At 44.0% G+C, this 19,742-nt stretch overlaps 1 protein-coding gene across 3 annotated transcripts in view; it reads right to left on the bottom strand.

The window, feature by feature from the left end:
* LOC310699586 (bMERB domain-containing protein 1-like) overlaps positions 1–19,742 on the bottom strand; it is a 41,829-nt gene that overhangs the window by 10,591 nt on the left and 11,496 nt on the right. The window contains exons 1-3 of one of the 3 annotated variants that reach the window (XM_083487732.1): positions 18,087–18,157; positions 17,807–18,015; positions 12,473–12,593 (exon numbers count right to left, since the gene is read on the bottom strand). In XM_083487732.1, the coding sequence (XP_083343858.1) occupies positions 12,473–12,593; positions 17,807–17,885 (200 nt within the window). In that variant the 5' untranslated portion in view covers positions 17,886–18,015; positions 18,087–18,157. Of the gene's footprint in view, positions 1–12,472; positions 12,594–17,806; positions 18,016–18,086; positions 18,173–19,742 lie in introns of those variants that run through there. The other 2 variants (XM_083487733.1, XM_083487734.1) reach the window with 2 other exon arrangements.

The following is a 19,742-nucleotide window of genomic DNA, read 5'->3' as shown; positions in this document are numbered from 1 at the left end:
GGCAAGTTAAGAGGAGAAAAGAACAAAACACAATTAATAAAATTGAAGTGAATGGAGAAGAAATAACAGATCCGAAAGAAATTAGGAAGGGATTTGTCGATTTCTATAAACAATTATATAGGAATAAAGAAAGGAATAATAAGAAGAAAATAGAAAGATATCTGAAAGAGAAGATGGTGAGGAAGATCCCATTAGACCAAAAAGAACAGTTGAACACACCAATTTGCAAAGAAGAAGTAGAAGAAGTTATAAAAGAACTAAAAAGAGGGAAAGCACCGGGCCCGGATGGGTTCACCTCAAGTTATTACAAAGAACTGAGAGACACGCTGATGGCCCCGCTGATCAAAGTAATGAATAACATCTTAAAAGAAAAGGACATCCCAGGAACATGGAAAGAGGCATTTATTACAATAATACCAAAACAGGATTCGGACTTGACCCAAATTAAGAACTATAGACCCATATCGCTATTAAACACAGACTACAAAATTTTCACAGGAATTCTAGCAAAGAGATTAAAAAAAATATTAGTAAAAATCATACATAGAGATCAAGAAGGCTTCCTACCGGGCAGGCAACTAAGGAATAATATAAGAAATATAGTTAATGTTATAGAATACCTGTCCGATAGGTGTGACAAACCAGCAAGTTTAATATTCGTTGATGCGGAGAAAGCCTTCGATAATGTGATCTGGGAATTCATGTTGAGAAATTTGGAGGCTATGGAGGTGGGTCAAGAATTTTATAATGGCATTGAGGCAATATATACGGAACAGAAGGCAAGGTTGATTATAAATAACATCATCACGGAAGATATAAAAATATTTAAAGGAACAAGGCAGGGGTGCCCGCTTTCGCCATTACTATTCATAGTGGTCTTGGAAGTTTTATTAAACGCAATAAGACAAAATAAGCAAATTAAAGGGGTGACATTAGGTGCTAATGAATATAAGGTAAAGGCCTTTGCGGATGATGTGGTTATAACTGCGGAAGAACCGATAGAAAGTACAAAAGAAATATTGGAAGAGATGGAACAATTTGGGAAACTATCAGGATTTAGATTGAATAAGAGGAAGACTAAAATGATAGTGAAAAATTTGGACCAAGACAAAATTGAAGTTTTAAAACAACAAACGGAAATCGAGGTAGTCAAGAAGATCAAATACTTGGGAATTTGGCTTTCGGATAAGAATATAGATTTATACCAATACAATTACATCCCTATGTGGAAAGATATAAAGAAGGATTTGGAGGTCTGGAATAGACTGAAACTATCACTATGGGGAAGAATATCAATGGTAAAAATGATGGTGCTCCCTAAGTTGTTATTTTTATTCCAAGCTTTACCCATACTAAAAGGCACAAAAATTTTTGGGGAATGGCAAAAGATAATATCAAGATATGTCTGGGAAGGAAAGAAACCCAGAATTAGATTCAAGTTATTGACAGAAGCAAAGGAGAGAGGAGGCTTCGGCCTCCCAGACATGAGATTGTACTATGAGGCAGCGTGCCTGTGTTGGGTGAAAGACTGGGTGAAATTGGAAGATAAAGAACTATTGGATTTGGAAGGGTTTAATAATAAATTTGGGTGGCACGCATACTTATGGTGTGATAAAAAGAGGTTACACAAGGGATTTGGAAATCATATTTTTAAGGGAGCATTAATAGAGGTTTGGGACAGATATAAGAACATATTAGAACCCAAAGTCCCACATTGGATATCGCCGTTAGAAATAATGTCTGTTAAGAAAATTAATATGAGAGGAAAGTGGGGAACATATGGAGAAATGGTCACTAACGAAGGAGGGAAGTGGAAAATGAAATCATATGACCAAGTTAAAGCATTAACATATGACTGGTTACACTACTTCCAAGTAAACGAAATGTTTAAAAAAGAGTTGAAGGAAAGGGGATATGTAGAAAAGGAATCAATTTTTCAGAAAGAGATAATAAATAGTGAATCTAAAAATCTATCAAAAATGTATAAAATAATGTTAGAGTGGTATACGAAGGATGAGGAGGTGAAGTCAGTGATGGTGCAATGGGCAAAGGATTTGGGATACAATATTCAATTGGAGGATTGGGAAAGGTTGTGGAAAGAGAATATAAAATTTACAGCTTGTATGACATTGAAGGAAAACATGATGAAAATGTTTTACAGATGGTACCTGTCACCTGTGAGACTGGCAAAGATGTACAAAATAGATAACAAATGCTGGAAATGTAAACTTAAAGAAGGTACGTTCTTCCACCAGTGGTGGGAGTGTAAGAAAGTTAAAAGCTTCTGGGAAGAGATTTATAACGAGATGAAAAAGATATTGAGGTATACTTTTGTGAAAAGGCCAGAGGCTTTTTTATTAGGTATTATAAGAAAGGACATCAGAAGGGAAGACCGTAAATTTTTCCAGTATGCCGTAACAGCTGCCAGAATAGTACTGGCTCAGAGGTGGAAGCAGGAGGATATTCCAAGGGTAGAAGAATGGAGAGCAAAGTTAATAGAATATGCAGAATTGGACAAATTAACAGGGAAGATCAGATATACAAAAGATCAAAAATTTATAAAAGACTGGGAGAAATGTGTGTGTTATCTGGAAAATAATTATGGTGTAAATACAACGCTGGTGGGGTTTAAAGAGGCTTTGTAAAGAACTAATGAATATTGTTTAATAGAAATATAGGAGGAAAGGAGGTGTAAATGGCAATATGGAAGAATGGAATGTGTACTAAAATAATAGCTATGAAAGAATGTCAGCGACGTTGAAGGAAGTCGAAAATGCATATGATTTGTTGTAAAATGGTTAATGTATAATGAGTTGGATTTAATAAAAGCATATAATAATTAAAAAAAAAAAAAAAAAAAAAAAGAGAATACAGCCAAATGTGTTGATACCCATTCAAAGCCAAGAAATAATTTTATACAGAAGACATTATTCAGGTTTCCTCCCCACATGCCAGCTGTTTCTTCTCTCCATTCTCCTTCAGTTTAGACGGCATTTTGGTTTTATAATGCGATGCTTTTAGGATTACAAGAAGCATCTTTGGGTGGAGGGCTTCTTCTAAGATAATCTGACAACCTGGAATGCTCTTTTTCAGGAAACACAAACACACACATACAGGAATCATAACTTGGACAGGACTGAGACAGAGGAGGGGAAACAGAGTTCAAGAATTAGGCGGCAGTGAGATACTAATTCACCTTTCTGAGGACAACTTAGTGATAGTCAGAAGAAACTGCACTTGTGGTTTGCAAATTATCTGTAGCCTTGGGTGCCAAATCACTCTTAGAATCATTAAGGGTTAGAAATCGAATTCCTAGCTAGATTTAACTTGGGGCTGCTGGGAGCAAAAGTTATCTATATTGATCCATGCTCGCTAGCTTGCAGTGATGCTTGATACCATCTATGGCTAGCAAGCCATGGAAAATGGAGAGGATTTAATGGCTGTGTACTTGGAGCATATGGTGCTGACCTTTAAAGCCCTAAATGGTCTCAGCCCTGAAGGAGCGTCTCCACCTTCATTGCTCAGCCCAGACACCGAGGTTCTCCTCCAAGGGCCTTCTGGTGGTTTCCTCACTGTAAGAAGTGAAATTACAGGGAACCAGGCAGAGGGCCTTCTCGGTAGTGGCAACCGCCCTGTGGTACACCCTCCCATCAGACGTCAAAGAAATAAACAATTATCTGACTTTAAGAAAACATCTGAAGGCAGCCCTGTATAGGGAGGTTTTAAATGTTTAGTGTTTTATTATGCTTTTATATTTGTTGAAAGCCACCCAGAGTGGCTGAGGCAACCCAATCATATGGGTGGGGTATAGCAACAACAACAGCACAAGGAAAAGTCCCAGAAACAGTATAGCAGCAACTCCTATAGGTAGTCCTTGTATGCCATGTCAGCTGTGTCTCATTGATCTAGTTCCCCTTAGTCCAGGGCATGGTCTGGGGGCACATGATGCAGTCACCATGCTGCTGCTAAGCAGGTCTGGGTTTGGTCATTTTCTGGATGGGAGATCTTCTGGGAACCACTTTGAGTATGTCATCTTGAGATGCTTGAAAGAAGAAAGGTGGGATATGATTGTACTGAAATAAACAGATGTATAACAAACTTTGCTGTGCAGTACTGTCGTATTGTGGGTGCTCCAATATGTGCAGATGGAATTATATTATGTCTGCAGTGACTCAAAGAGCCATGCACAGTAAAGCAGAAATTAGGAGCTGTTCAACTGCATTGCAAGGAGATAGATACAATTTAAGAACTGGGATTCTTTAAAAAACAACAACATGGGTATTTTACTCCCATTTCATGCCTTATTTTTAAATTGAATGTGAATTACTAAGTAATTCTGTAATGATTTATTGAGACCCCTTGGCTTAAACAAATACATTTTATCTGACAACAAAAGAAAGCTGGCTAAAATTAATGAAATTTTATTATCTAGTTGTCTTTACAGTTCCACAATAGAGATTGTTGTATTATCCATCAGCGAATTTGGGTTGGCTACCTTTTGTGTATGTCTGTGTAATTTTACTTCCTATAGCACATCCCTGCAGCAGAAGAATTATGTGCATAATATACATGGGTTACATTCATCAGAACAGTGCATCTAATTGCATTACATTATGTAACCATCCTGGCAATCTCTCTTTTTTCTTGAGTTTTCCATTTTTCACAGAGGTCTTCTGATGTGCTAATTAATCCATGCAGCCTTGCTCAGCCTGTCTTTAATAAGTGAAAAGAAAAATGGTCCTAAATGATGAGTGAAGGCCCCACCTAGGTACCATTTGATTCCTAAACCCTTTGTAGCAGCTACTCTCGTTATAATAATTGCCCCTTCCCTGCAGACACGAGAGCTAGAGGCATACTTCTGTATAGCAGGAAATCTCCAGGAGCACTAGATTCCGCATTATGAACCATATTCCATTAAGAATGGCAGAATGCAGGTATGGCCAACTGACAACCTGGGGTCTAGGTCCAACCTCCAGTACAATTTCTCCTAACCCCGGAAGGACCGGCCAATTCGAATCATAGTAAATTGATAACCTACAATTTCACATGTAAAGAAATTGGGGGTGGGGGGGTGAGATTAGGGAGAGTTGGTAAGATCACAATTCTATGCATGCTTTCTTGGAAGTAAGCCCCACTGAATGTAGTGGGGCTTGCCTCTGAGTAAACATGCATCAGAATGCACAGTAGGTTTTAAGCAATAGACATTTCCACCTTTTGTTATATCTTTCTTTTTGCTCTTGAGACCTGAGAATACAGGATAGCCCTTCTTGGCTTAATGCGTTAGAACATGGGTAGGCAAACTAAGGCCCAGGGGCCAGATCCAGCCCAATTGCCTTCTAAATCTGGCCCCCTTTTATTTAAAATGCATTTCTGGGTTATTTGTGGGGCATGTTTTTTACATGAGTAGAATGTGTGCTTTTATTTAAAATGCATCTTGGGTTATATGTGGGGCATTGGAATTCGTTAATTTTTTTCTTCAAAATACAGTCCGTCCCCCCCACACGGTCTGAGGGACAGTGGACCCATGCTGAAAAAGTTTGCTGGCCCCTGATCTAGAGTTCCTGCTCCCTTGCAGTTGACATCATCACTGTCATGGATGTATTGTTGGCTCAAAGTTTAACTAAAAGGCTAGCTATTCTGGAAGTATTGAGAAGTCAGTGCAGAGTGCCTACAACCTGCTGTACGGGTTTCTGGGGAAATGCTTGCAAAGCAAACTGTAACGTCAAGGTAACAAATGTTTATCATCTTATATCGTGGATCTTTCCCTGCTGCATATTCCATGGTGATTACATTAAGGTTTTAATATCTGCTCCAGAAAACCAATTCCACAGTTTTTACTTCCTAAAAGTTGAGCTTTTATTGTAGACTAGAAGGCCCTTGGAATCCCTTCTAATTCTACAATTCTAAGATTCCAATGAGTGAGAAAATGAAAAGTTAAAAAAACAAAACAAACATGAACGGCCAGAAATGGACAGGCCATTCCTCCACCTTTTACTTAAAGAGCCCCACTAAAGCAGGCCAGTGGCCAATCTAGTCCAGCATCCTGTTCTCATAGACCCAACCAGACCCCTATGAGAGGCCTGCAAGCAGGATCTTGGCACAACAGCACTCTTCCCCTCCTGTAGTTTCCAGACCTGGTATTCAGAAGTATACTACCACTGTCTGTGGAGGCAGAGCATAGCCCATGTGGCTAGAGCCAGAGATAGCCTTATCCTCAGTGAATTTGGTGGATCATCTCTTAACACTGTCCCAGAGTTGGTAGTAATCCCAGTGTGGTGTAGTGGTTAAGAGCAGTGGACTTGTAATCTGGTGAACCGGGTTCGTGTCTCCGCTCCTCCACATGCAGCTGCTGGGTGACCTTGGGCTAGTCACACTTCTCTGAAGTCTCTCAGCCCCACTCACCTCACAGAGTGTTTGTTGTGGGCAAGGAAAGGAAAGGAGAATGTTAGCCACTTTGAGACTCCTTCGGGTAGTGATAAAGCAGGATATCAAATCCAAACTCCTCTTCTTCTTGTAGTAGTAGTGAATTTCATAGTTTAATAATACACTGTGAGAAGAAGTACTGTATTTTGTCTATTATAACTCTTCCAATTTTCAGCTTTATCAGATGCACCTGTGTTCTAGTATCATGAAAGAGGGAGAAGAGCTTTTCCACTTTCTTCATGCCAAGCTGCCTGCAGAACTCAGCAGGGCATTGGATAAGGCAACTAAACCACCTACACAAACCCAAAGAATTGCTCTTTCAAAGCACAGCAACTGCTACTCCTCTTCTACCGTATGAGGAAAATGTATTTTGCTGCTGATGTCAGAACTCTTGTTTTTGCATACGTAACGAACTAATAGAGGCAAGTGGTTTATTATTTTATGGGGGGGCTGGGGGGCACACTAAGCAGACAGAGGGAGCTCTCCGTGGTTCTGTCTTCTAACAGCCCTTAGAACAGGCATATCCAAAGTCCGTCTTGGGGGCCTAATCTGGCCTCTATGGCAGTTTATTTACTGGAGCCAAATCCTTAAAAAAGCTCAACAAGTTGAATTCTGGGGTAAAATCATAAAAAAACTCGACAATTTCAATCCTAAAAAAAATCCCGACAACTTTGGTTGGCCCCCATGCATGTTCACTTCATCAAATCTGGCCCTCTTTGGGGAAAAATTGGGCCCCTCTACCTTAGAAGAACTGGGCATGGAATCTGGTTGTAGCTCTTTCAGGCACTGCAACTCACCACTGAAAAACTATAAGGCCCCGTTCACACTTAAACTAGGTTTTGTACTACCTACCACCTGTAGTTTGAAAGTAAAACCTAAATTGGCAAGATTGGACACCATTTAAAAATACACTCTGCTGCATTAACTGCTCTCACAAGTGATGCTTTCTGGGGGGAAAGGCCTTTTTAGCATCACTTGAAGAAATAGTCTTAACTTAAACCAATTTTCTTTCTAACTAAAAGACTATTTCACATATTGCCTAATCAGTCAGCTAGCTACCTCTTAAGCTGCTGTAGTGGAAGCAGCAAGTCTAATTATCTTCTGTACCCCCAGTCAGCAATCTGGCAGCTGAATTCTGGGTTAGTTGTAGTTTCCAAGTCACTTTCGCAGGCTTATGATGTCTTTTTGCTGTTCACATGTTTCTGCCTTTTGCCAGTCATATCAAAATAAAGTGTCAGGAACATTTGTGCTTCTGTTTCACAGAAAACAGATCTGGCAGGGTGAGAAGGCACCTTAGCTCAGTGGTAGAACATCTGCTTTGCGTGCAGAAGGCTTGCAGGTGTAGCCGCTGGAATTTCCAGGTAAGGTTGGGAATATCCCCTGTCTAAAACTCAAGAGAGCCACTGTTAGTCAGCGCAGAAAATATGGGTGTCACTCAGTCTAGGGCAGCTTCCTGTGTTTCTGGATAAAAATTGTGAAAGAAACACATAGCAGAGAATCCACTATCTTAGGAGCCTCAGTGTTACAACGGCTCCACTCTAAAATAAGAATTCTCCAAAATGTAATGCAGGCGTTGGCTTCTCAAATCTAACTCACAGTCCTGGATATGGCAACACATGACGCATATCCAGGCTCCAATTAGACCCCACTTCAATACTCTACTCTTATTTATGCTTATGCTACAGCTCCTTGAAGCAAAGGAACACACACACACACGTTCTAGCAGCCTCATGGCTCTTACCTTCCTCTGCAAGATATGTTACCATTCGAGCAACTAGCCAGGGGACATAACCACCTGAGAAAGGAGAGTTTAGTCCCACAATACTGCCGCTCAGTTATACTGTTCCAAGAGTCCTGCTTCTTGTAGACGAATATGAATAAAAAGAGCTTTTGGCCTTGGGCAAAGCTCACACTGAGGGAGACAAGGATCTATTGATGTACGTCCCCCCCCCCTTAAGTAGGAGGACAAGGCTAGACCACTTTGAAGGGGATGCCTGGGCTAGAAGAGAGAATTGCATGGAGGTCATATCAAGAGTCACCAGTGTGGGTGGCTGCGTGGGAGAATTCATTAGATAATCAGCGGTACTTGGGAGAAAAAGGCAATTAGCAGCCAGCAAGTCTGCATCACAGCAGCAGTAGCAGCAACATTTGGTGAAGACTTTGGGCTAAGTCTATAACAACTCTGAAGTGGGCAGAAAGCAGCCCTTATATTTATTTGGAAGCGAGTACCAAAACTGTCATTGATGGGGTTTCTACCACCTTCTCTGTTCAGGTTAAGCCTTCCCCAACCCCCTAATGGCCTTCCAGATGTCTTGGACTATAATCACATCATCCCATGTTGCTGGAGCTGATGGGAGTTGTAGTCCACCTGGAGGACACCAGTTGGGGATGGCTGCCCTAGGTATACTCATTGACCTGGCACTGCTTTTCAAAAGGCAGGTTGCCAGGAGCACCTTTCCCCCCACTTTCAGCTAATGGGGAGAACTTTCCTTTTTCTACGTTGATTCACAGTTCTGTAACTTCCATGCTTGATTATGGCAATGCACACTAAATAGAGCTGCCCTTGAAGATGCTACAGAAGTTTCAGCCTAAGTGCAGTCCTTCTGGCAGGTGTTGGAAGGCACAATCATTTCCAACCCGCTCTGCGTCAGGCCAGTTGCAAGGATTGTCAAATCACTTCTGGGTCCTGTTCAGGCTACACTTTAAAGGTTAAAGCCATTGACTTGGTGAAGGAACATCATGCTCCAAAGACCATCTCTGGAGCCCACTTGCTTGCTGTGGTCCTGCCAGAAAGCTCTACTGTGTGCTGTTTTTACAGTAAGCTACAACAGCAAGCCACCTTTTTGCTCTCTTTTCATAGTGACTGCAAGACCAGTTTCTTCTGGTTCACTTCTGGTTGATGTTCTTCTATGCCTGGCTAGCTTAGATAGTTGGATTTTGTTGCTGCTGTTGCTGCTGTTTTCATCTATATACTTTTCATCTCTATGGAAGACTGGTATATATATAAATAGGACTTCTAGGGCAACCCGGTGCCCTGCAGATGATTCTGGACTACAACATCACCATTCCTGACCATTGGCCATGCCGGCTGGGGCTGATGGAAGCTGTAGTCCAACAATGTATAGAAGTTGACAGGTCCCTATCTCTGGTTTAAGGGCTAAGCCAATTTGGGGGTGGACAGCTGAAAATAAATCTGGATCTAGAAAAAGGCTTTTGTCTGCCCTTGCAAATTCCTGTCCCTGTTGATATCTTTCAGGGGCAAAAATTAGCCCTGCTCTGTGGAACCCACAGTCTATGCAGAGCATGTCCTTGGCAAACCTGCCTTGTGTGCTGTCGGGTGGATATTGACACCTGCAGCTTGGCTGCTTCTTCCACGGAGTGATTCAGAGATTGAAGAAAACAAACAAAGGCTGCTCTAGCATGGAAATCAGAGCTATAGAAATTTCTCCCTCCTTCCGCTGCCTTGACTGCTGACTCAAGAAGGAAAAGGCCATGCTGTAACACAGCAAATGGGAGGGCTTTCCACCCCTAGGAGAGAGGCACGGTGTTGACATCACAGTCAGGTTTAGGCTAATGTTGATGAATGATGATCTCTCTCTATGTGTATACAGGTTGCAGAAGCCTGTAAGGCTATTCCTTGAAAGGCCAGGGCTGCCAAACCTGCAATGCAGACATATTTGGGGGTTCTTCTTCTCTAACAGCCCCTATTTGGGGTTCTTTGCAGCACCAAGAATATGCTTTCTGTTGGACAGGAACCAGAAGAAGTGGTAGAGCATCTGCTTTGCATACAGGAGGTCCTGGGTTCAATCCCCAGCGTCTCCAAGTCAAACCAGAAAAGACCTTTGCCTCAAACTCTGGATAGCCACTGCCAGTCCCTGAGCAAAAGGGACCAATGATCTGGCTCAGGCAGTTTCCTGTGTTCCAGAATAATGCTGCATAAAGGACAATGGATGCATCCCTGGGGTCCTTATGGCCCTTCCCTTTGGCTGAGTCTGAAATATATGCCAGGATGCATCACGTAAAAATGAGATGCATTTGTCAAGGGGGTTTCTTAGGAGGATGCACAGTTCCACTAAAGCAGCCATGTCCTCCAGGCATTGCCAGACCACACTTCCCACCCTTTCCTGACAATTGAGTATGCTGGGTGGGGCTGATGGGAACTGGAGTCCCACAACATCTGGAGGGCCACAGGTTAGCCAGTCCTGTGTTCAAGGTACATCCAAAGATCCATGGATGCCCCAAGGGATACATAGGTTCCTAACAGCAGCCCAGCCTTTGATGAGGACCAATCCCTATGGCATTGGGATGAGTACAGCTGGATCGCAGAAGCTTTGCTTAGCTGAGTCATTCTTAGCTGCAGAAGGGTTGGCACAGATTAGGCTAGCTACAGTCAGTCTCTGCAGTACCAGATGCTGGAAGTCATCAAAGGGAAGATGAGTTTCTTTTTGCATTTTCTAAATAGTGCGATGCTACATCTCATTCTCATTGACATGGCAGGGGCAGGGGCAGGGGCTGTGGTAGGCTCAGGACTGAGAAGAAAAATTGTACCATAAGATGTGTCACCGGTTGCTAGCTTGGGTGGCTTTTCAAAGGATTAGGCACTTATTGTTTATTTTCCTTACAACAGCATCCTGCCTTTCTTCCATAATGGAACCCAAGGCAGCATACATGAGGTTCCCAGGCTGCCTCCTGTCCAGGCACTGATCAGACCTTCAAGGTGGTGGCCCCTTGAGGCTTCGGACCACATACAGTGTCAATGGCTATTGGCTGTGACAGTAAAACCAAACTTCTATGTTCAGTAACAGTGTGCTACACCCTTTACCTCCCAACCCAATTCAGCAGGGAGATATAGATAGATAGATGATAGATAGATAGATAGATAGATAGATAGATAGATAGATAGATATACAGTGGTACCTCGGGTTACATATGCTTCAGGTTACAGACTCTGCTAACCCAGAAATAGTACCTCGGGTTAAGAACTTTGCTTCAGGATGAGAACAGAAATCATGCTCCAGCGGCGCGGCAGCAGGAGGAGGCCCCATTAGCTAAAGTGGTGCTTCAGGTTAAGAACAGTTTCAGGTTAAGAACGACCTCCAGAACGAATTAAGTACTTAACCCGAGGTACCAATGTACACACACACACACACACAGAGAGAGAGAGAGAGAGAGAGAGAGGAGAGAAGAGATGGCTGTACTGTGCTGGCTGGGGCTGATGGGAGTTGCAGTCCAACAATGTCTGAATAAACACAAGGTCCCCACTCTTGGTGCATCTATGAATGGTCAGGAGGAGCTCCTGAATTTTTAATCCATAGCTCTCTCCTGACCTGGTTTTACCTCAGCGAGATAACAGTGTCCTGTGACACCAGAACGATTAATCCAGGAAATGTTTCCATGGTCACGCAGTAGTCCTTTTCCATTGGTTCAAACATGGAGAAATTGTGAAGCGGTTGCTGTACAGATTCTGTGTACAGCATGTACATGTGTACAACTTCTGCACATGTAGGCTTGGTGAAGAGGTTTAGGTGAAGAGGCTGGAGGCAGCCCACCTCATATTTTCACTATCCACAGAACTTAGTCGGCAGCATTGGGCTAATAACACATCCTATACAGCAGCTCTTTTCAAAACACCCACGCTCCCATGAGCCACTTCCCAATCAGCTGTCTGCTGAGAAACCCTTGCACGCTTCGGGGGGGGGGGGATGTTCCATGATGCAGAGGGCCAGACTGGCTATTTGACCTTTCCTGAAGTTGGCATACGCAGCTTGAGATAACATGGGATCCCGCCCACCCAGGCAGGCTGAAAGAGAGGCCTGATACTCTTGTGGACTCTTCTCAGTGAGAGAGACTGAATTGTGAGCTCAAAGCAGGGAGAGGGAAACTGAGCAGATCTAGACAGAGAGAGGGAGAGATGAAGAGGAGCACCCAGGACCAGCTGCCTCTTGCCTCCTTACAGGTGGTGGAAAGAGACAGGATCCTGCCCATGGAGACTTTGCACCTTGCTGAGTGCCCTCCCACAGGCATCCTGCGCTCCAGTTACCCAACTCACATGTATCTGAGCTCTGACTCCCTCCGCACCAGAACTTCCCGGATCCTCTCAATTTTGAAGAGCTCCCCTTCAATGTCATCAATGGTCGTTGTGGAGTCGGCCATGGACACTATCTCATCCTCTGAGGGCAAAAGGGAAAAGGAACTCAGTTAGCAGATGGGATGGGGGTGGACAGGAAAGCAAGCAATGCCATCAGTGATTGGACTGGAATCACTTCCAATTTATGGCCACATGCCTAAGAGGTTCTGATTTCTGTCAGGCTGCCTTATATGGCCTAGGTGGGACCTGTGTCCCTCCTCAACACTGTTGGACTCTGACTCCCATCAGCCTCAGCCAGCACAGTATAGAATGAGGCATGATGGGAGTTGTGGTCCAACAACCTCTGGAGAGCCACAGTTCAGTCTTCAACAGGATCTAAGAGCAGCTGATAAAATGGCATGAAAATATCACTGAGGAAATGGGGGGGGGGACTGCAGAGAATTAGTTCCATAGATGGCAGCTGCTCCTCCACTCCTTCTTCTGAACTCCCCTGAGGCAGACATATTCCTTTCACAGCAGTGCCTGGGGGGCTCATTTCTCTCTTTATACCTCTAGAGAAGCACATTTCCCCTCCTATCTTCTTGACATAGTTGTCAAGAGTCTGGCAGCAATTTCAGAGTCTGCACTCTTATACTAAGATTACAGGGAATGTGCTCATCTTAGTTTTTTTTATTATAATCCCTTGTGGAATCTCTGAAACGAAACCAGCTTTGATGGAGACCGAATTATCTGTGCATGCCTTTTCCTTTCAGTGTAGGGGGAATGGCACTGTGCTATTATTATTGTGTCAAAGGTCCAAAGAACAAAAGCTTCTGCTCTAGAGGAGACCCACCAGGGAGTAGCAGTTAGGACTGGCCTGCCATTTTGACTATGGAAGGAGAGAGGCTCTCTTGGTGGAAAAGTTGCTCTCTCACGTACATCAAGCAAAGAACTCAAGCAAAGACTTTGGGGGGGGGGGGAAACGACTCCACAGGTCCTTCAATAGGCACAAGTGGGCAGGGTGAACAGTTAAGTGGCTCCTGTTCTCCTGCATGTCACAGGCACTGTCCAGTAGGTGCTCATGACATTCAAACAACTGCTCCCCAAAGAAGAACGGACTCAGCAGTTGTGATTCTTGGAACGAGGGATGAAAAATAGTTATTTACTACAGTAACAAAATATTGCTGTGCACAGTTTTGGCTAAAATAATACATGCAACCCCTGCGTACATTTCTTGCAGACACAGAAATGGACTGCAAAAGTCCTAGGAACCTTCATTGTTTCAAAGTTGAGAGTTTTTTCTTGATTTACTTGTTTTACCTTCTTGTACAACCTAGCAGTTCAAAAGCAGGTCAAAGTGCAAGTAGATAAATAGGTACTGCTCCGGCGGGAAGGTAAACGGCGTTTCCGTGTTCTGCTCTGGTTCGCCAGAAGCAGCTTAGTCATGCTGGCCACATGACCCGGAAGCTGTACGCCGGCTCCCTCGGCCAATAAAGTGAGATGAGCGCTGCAACCCCAGAGTTGGTTACGACTGGACCTAATGGTCAGGGGTCTCTTTACCTTTAAACTGCTTTGAGGTTGTTGGTTTTTTTTACAATCAACCATAAGAGGAGCCATTAACAAACATAAAGACTGGCTCTTTGCGTAATGCCAGGCTCAGAATTCATCCTGATTGGATTAGGGCACTTCCTGCATTTGAAGTGCATTTGATCTCAAATGCATAATGAATCTTTACCACCTCAACTAAGCCAAGGGCATGCTTGAAACACATTCTCTTCCCACCCTCACAGATGTTAGGAAGTAGCCTCATTTCAGAGTTGAATAGTTGTTCTTGTTGTTGTTAAATTTCTTTACCATCCTTCACCTGAGGATCACTGGGCAGTTTACAATATGAAAAAAGTTTCTATTGCCGAGTCTTGTACCCTCTGCTTTCTGGGGAAGGACTGTGCACCTGACTTGCATGTGGAAGGTCCAGGTTCCATCTCGGTCATCTCTAAGTAGGTCTGGGAAAGGCCCCAGTCAGAAAACCTGGAAAACCACTGCCAGTCTGTGTTGGCAATACTGAGCTACAGGTGAACCAATGGTCTGATGTGGTTTAAGGCAGCTTCCTGTACCTCTGTCCTTTTCCCCTACCATGTGCCAGTACTGCTATGGATATTCTTACAAACCACCCTGGAATGGGTTTGGATGAATGGAAATAAACGTTTAATAAAATGGAAAATAAAATGGAAAAAACATGGAAGTACCTGAATGAATGGAGCAGCTACCTGCAGCGAAAGACTCCTGCAAAATTGCTCCTCCCTCACACACACAAATAGGAAGAATTAGTTGGCATGCAATCAAGTCTGAACCCCAACATCATCTCTCGTGCTCTGTATTTTGCACTAACTGGACCAGTCAATCCTGAAGAATATTATTCCTTTGGATTTAGGGACAGACATGCAGCTGCATTATACAAAGTGTATAAAGGCCATCTCCAGCTTCCTTCGCATGCACTAGCAGAGCCAAGTGATGAGATCAATACTTCATTACTGGAGCCAAATAACCTCCCAACACTGGCCTGTGCCAGTGAGTCAAGTCAGAGGAAAAAGCCAGCCTCTGGCCTCTGTCCCTCTTTCCTTCCCTCCCCTGATACCCTCTTGCGTCTCTGCCTCCCAAAGGCTTGAACAGCTGCTTGTTGCAGCAGCCCTGGCTACAAGCTGGTGTCTCTGGGGCTGGCCAGGGGGTGCTTCTGAGGCCCCTGCGAGGCAGTGGGAAGAGGCACCTCTCTTTGGGTCAGAGGGGGCAGCTCAGAGACCAGGGATGGCAGCTGCCCAGAGCACTCCCAAGGAGAGGGGAGAAGAGAGCAGGCTGAGGAAGCACTCCACAAGGGAGGGTGTTTGAAAAAGGGTGAGAGGCTGCCAGCTCTGGGTGACATAACTGGGCTCCTGAGCCCCACAGGGGAGCCACAGGAAGAATGTAGTTGGGTCAAGGCAACCGCGGAATCAAAAAGGTTGAAAACCTATGAGCTAAACAATGCTGTGATCAATACCTGGGAAGAGAGAATGAATGAAGAAGATGGAAGTTTAAACATCTGCCTCCCGTGACTTTGGAGGAAGCAGCTGCTGGCTAGGAGCCTAGCACCACAGCCATCTCCAGCAAATCTGTTGATGGAGGCTCCTAACCCAAATGACCAATTACAGTCCAAGCATTTTAGGCTGAGTCGTATAAGATGCTAAGAACTTCATCAGGTCTTACGGAAACTTAATACAGATGAAAGACCCTTCACTTCAAGGCAGATGACACACACACACACACACACACACACACACACACACACACACACACTAAATGCACCCCCTCTCCCATTGCACTACCAGTCCATCCTAAAAGCTATAACAGAAAATCCCATAGTTTATGCTAAGAGAACTCACAAACAAAATGCTATACAGTGGTACCTTGGGTTAAGAACTTAATTCGTTCTGGAGGTCTGTTCTTAACCTGAAACTGTTCTTAACCTGAAGCACCACTTTCGTTAATGGGGCCTCCCACTGCCACTGTGCCGCCGGAGCACTATTTCTGTTCTCATCCTGAAGCAAAGTTCTTAACCCGAGGTACTATTTCTGGGTTAGTGGAGTCTGTAACCTGAGGTACCACTGTATTCTTGTCTGGAACTGAGCTATTAACTTCACCTGCTGTGGTGGGAGTGATTAAACCACTGGCTGCCAACCCCATGCTGTCTCTAGCCTCCAGGGGGAGTAGCTCTTGGCTGGAACCAGCTGAAGGCTTTGGGGATTGAGAGAAGACACACCCATCCACACGATGTACTCTCAGCTTGTGTGGGAAGTACCATAAGAGCCCAAGCTGGTATGCTGTTTCCAGACCTGAGCCGAGCCACCTTGCGTAATTTGCCTCATCTGCTGGGGGAATTGAACTGGTTTTGCACTTGGTGACCCACCTAACTCAGCCAAGTGCCCAGACCCACTGTTTCAAGCAACAGGGTCTTCTTTGCCACGCAACCTGGCTGAAACAGGCAGACTTGGGCAGCAGGTCAAATGTGCTATTCTCCTGACGCCAATATGCTTCTGTGTATCATATACAGTGGTACCTTGGGTTACATACGCTTCAGGTTACAGGCGCTTCAGGTTACATACTCTGCTAACTCAGAAATAGTACCTCAGGTTAAGAACTTTGCTTCAGGATGAGAACAGAAATCGTGCTACGGCGCACGGCGGCAGCTGGAGGCCCCATTAGCTAAAGTGGTGCTTCAGGTTAAGAACAGTTTCAGGTTAAGAACGGACCTCCAGAACGAATTAAGTACTTAACCCGAGGCACCACTGCATATACATAATAAATACCCACCCACCAGCAGCGGATGAAGGGGAAGGAACTGCAACATCCTTGTCCTGCATGCTGCTTTAGCCACTAGTCTACACTGTACTGAGGATCTGATAAAGGCATTTGTACTGGTAAGGTGTGTCTGCTTCTCTAAGCAACAGAAGGAGATAGCTGAATTCTTGAATGGGAAGTTTTGGCATTAACTCCTTCCTGCCTGTCGCTCGCCCGGTTATGCCCATTCACAAAAATGGGGAGCTGACACAGATGGTATATAGCTGAGTAGAGAAGGAGTAAATCCTTACCTGGGTGCCTTCATGGGGTATTGCTAAAAGCCTCAATGCCCCTCAGCTTCACCCTTGGGGACGTGGCCTTTCCTGGAAACCCCAAATCATGTGCATTTCTCGTTTTGGCCAGTTCTGTAATGCCCACACATGCACTGAGGCATCCCCCAAGCTACTAGAGTGCGCCCGGCAGTCAAACTCCGTCCACGCCAGAGGCTCTTTTTGTGAATGAACAGAGACTAGAGTGTCTGGTCCTCGGCCAGGTTTCTCTACTCATGTTTTCCCCGCTGCCTGCCACTACTCAATGCAAACTTGCTTCGTTTCCACTGCTAGTGAGACAGACAGGTGGGGTCTCATTCATATATATATATATATATATATATATATATATATATATATATATATATATATACATACACACACACACACACACACACACACACACACACACACTATATACACACAATAATATCACCAGGAGTGGGGGTTTTAGGGGGTGGGATTTGAACGAGACATCCATCTCCATCTCCACTGCTGCGAAACTTTCAAGGAAGACAGAAAATAGCAGACACCCAGCAGCCAAATGTTATACTGGCACACACACACACGCATCATGCAGATCTGCAAGGATTTAAGCCCCACTTCAGGGGGTGCAGTGAGTAACAGGGAGGGAGTTGGTACTTCGCTGCTGTGCCCCAGGTGTGCAAACTAATCTCACCTTTGCCTGCATCTGCTGCTTTCCACTTGGTTGACTCCAGGGATCCGTACTGGGTGGATGCCTTGGTTTCTTTCTCCATCCTTGTCTCTTGCTTGTGGGATGTTTTCCCCCCTCTAATCTTCTTTTCTTTCTTTGTTTAAATGAGCATGATTCCTTAGGGAGAAGGACTTCTAAAGAGCACACGTTGCAGGGAAGTCAGAGCCCATCCTCTGGAAAAGGAATGATTAAATAGAGAGAGAAGCAAAATCAAAGGAGCACAGAATACAGCCAAGCCTGGTACCTGCCCAGCAGCTGCTGCCTGCTAGTTCTACACCGAGATGCTTTAGCACAGCTGCCGAAAGATGAAATAGAATCAGAGGCTGCAGGAGACTAGATGTGGCTCTGTTATGACACCAAGAGCCGCCCTCTGGTGGAAATAAGTGCAAACTACTCATCAGCAAAACACAAGATGTTGTGATAGGCACCAACTTAGATGGCTTTAAAAGGAGTGAGATGAATGTTGTGTCAGTGGGGAAACGTATGTTGGGCAGCACTGAGGACTTTTTTTTCAGGAGGAGAGAAGGGTACTACTTTTTAAAGCAAATGAATGAAATTAAGCCCACTGTTATGAGTGTGGGAATGTTCAGGGAGACAGGAGAGGATATATTGTTTAATTATATCCTTCCCAACTAGTTAACACTAGTTCTATAATTTAGCAGAGTAACATTCTCCTTTCTAACTTGTACAGAGGATAACGTCTTTGCCAGGCTCGTTTAAGCCTCTAAAACAAGTTTCCTGGTAATTCCCCTTTATTCCCTCATAAAAGATTAGACACGACACAGTTTATTCACACACATTCTGTTCACAGATGGATCCCAGAAGGCAGACATAAGCTACAAAATATATACACCTGGAATCTATCCCATAAGGAGATAGCTCCTTTGTCCTCTCTTGGCTGCAAGCCAAGAGAGCATCTCAGGCTAAGAAGATGTTGCTTCTTCCAGGAATGGAGTCAGAGAGAGATGTCTGCATCCCCTGTGCTGTTTTGTTACCTGTATAGGTGAGGTCACACCCATCTCTGGTCACATGTAGAGGAAGTCTGTCCCAGCCCAGGAGGAAACAGGAAGTTCTAACTGGCTGGTCCAGACACCCCCTTTTATGTCCACTCTAGAAATGTTGTATTTGACTGCTCTGTGTTTCACATCCCACAATGAGGACATTAATAAGCAAACCATTCAAAAGGCACTTTGAGTACAGGGCTTTAGAAGTGGTTCCTTAAAATCAAGGCAGCTAAGATGCAAATGTTTCATTTAGCTATGGAGCTTCTAAATTGACCTTCTTGTAAATAGATTCCAGAGTAGTTTGCAAACATTAAATAATCAACCAGTAAAATACAATTAAAATCATAAATCCTACACCAACATTTCTAAAAACTCTCACAGATGAAGCAATAAAACAACCCAAATTCGTGGAGGAAAAGGCTATATATGGGCTATATATGCCCATGGCTGGGAATCTTGAGAGTGACAGTGACATTGTACTCATGCCCTTCTTGTGGGCTTCTCATAGGCATCTGGGCAGTGTGAGAATAAGATACTGGACTAGTCAGGTCTTTGGTCTGATCCTGCAGGCTTCTTCTTATGCTTCTGAGTAAACTCAGCTGATTGGCGCTTTTCAAACGGATCCCTGATCTAAGTTGCAATTTGGCTGTGTTCGAAACCTTCCCCTAGATACCATGGAGCAAAGTATCAGATAAGTTACAGACTCATTTGTTTTTTTTATACCCTCTATTCATCTCTTCCGCATGTCGCTGAGGAAGAAGGTAGCAAGAATTCTCTCTTCCTGACTTCTATAAGCTCAGTCTCCAAAATGAATGCACCTTTGCCTTTGGGTTGCTTTCTTTAGGCCAGGTTCCTCCTGAAGCTTTATTAGCTGCATAAGTAGGAATTCAACAGGT

Source organism: Podarcis liolepis (genome assembly GCF_965112155.1).
Source record: "Podarcis liolepis genome assembly, chromosome: 2".
NCBI classification, from domain to species: Eukaryota; Metazoa; Chordata; class Lepidosauria; order Squamata; family Lacertidae; genus Podarcis; species Podarcis liolepis.
Note: the sequence above shows the minus strand (reverse complement) of the source record. Positions and strands in the feature narration are given on the sequence as shown.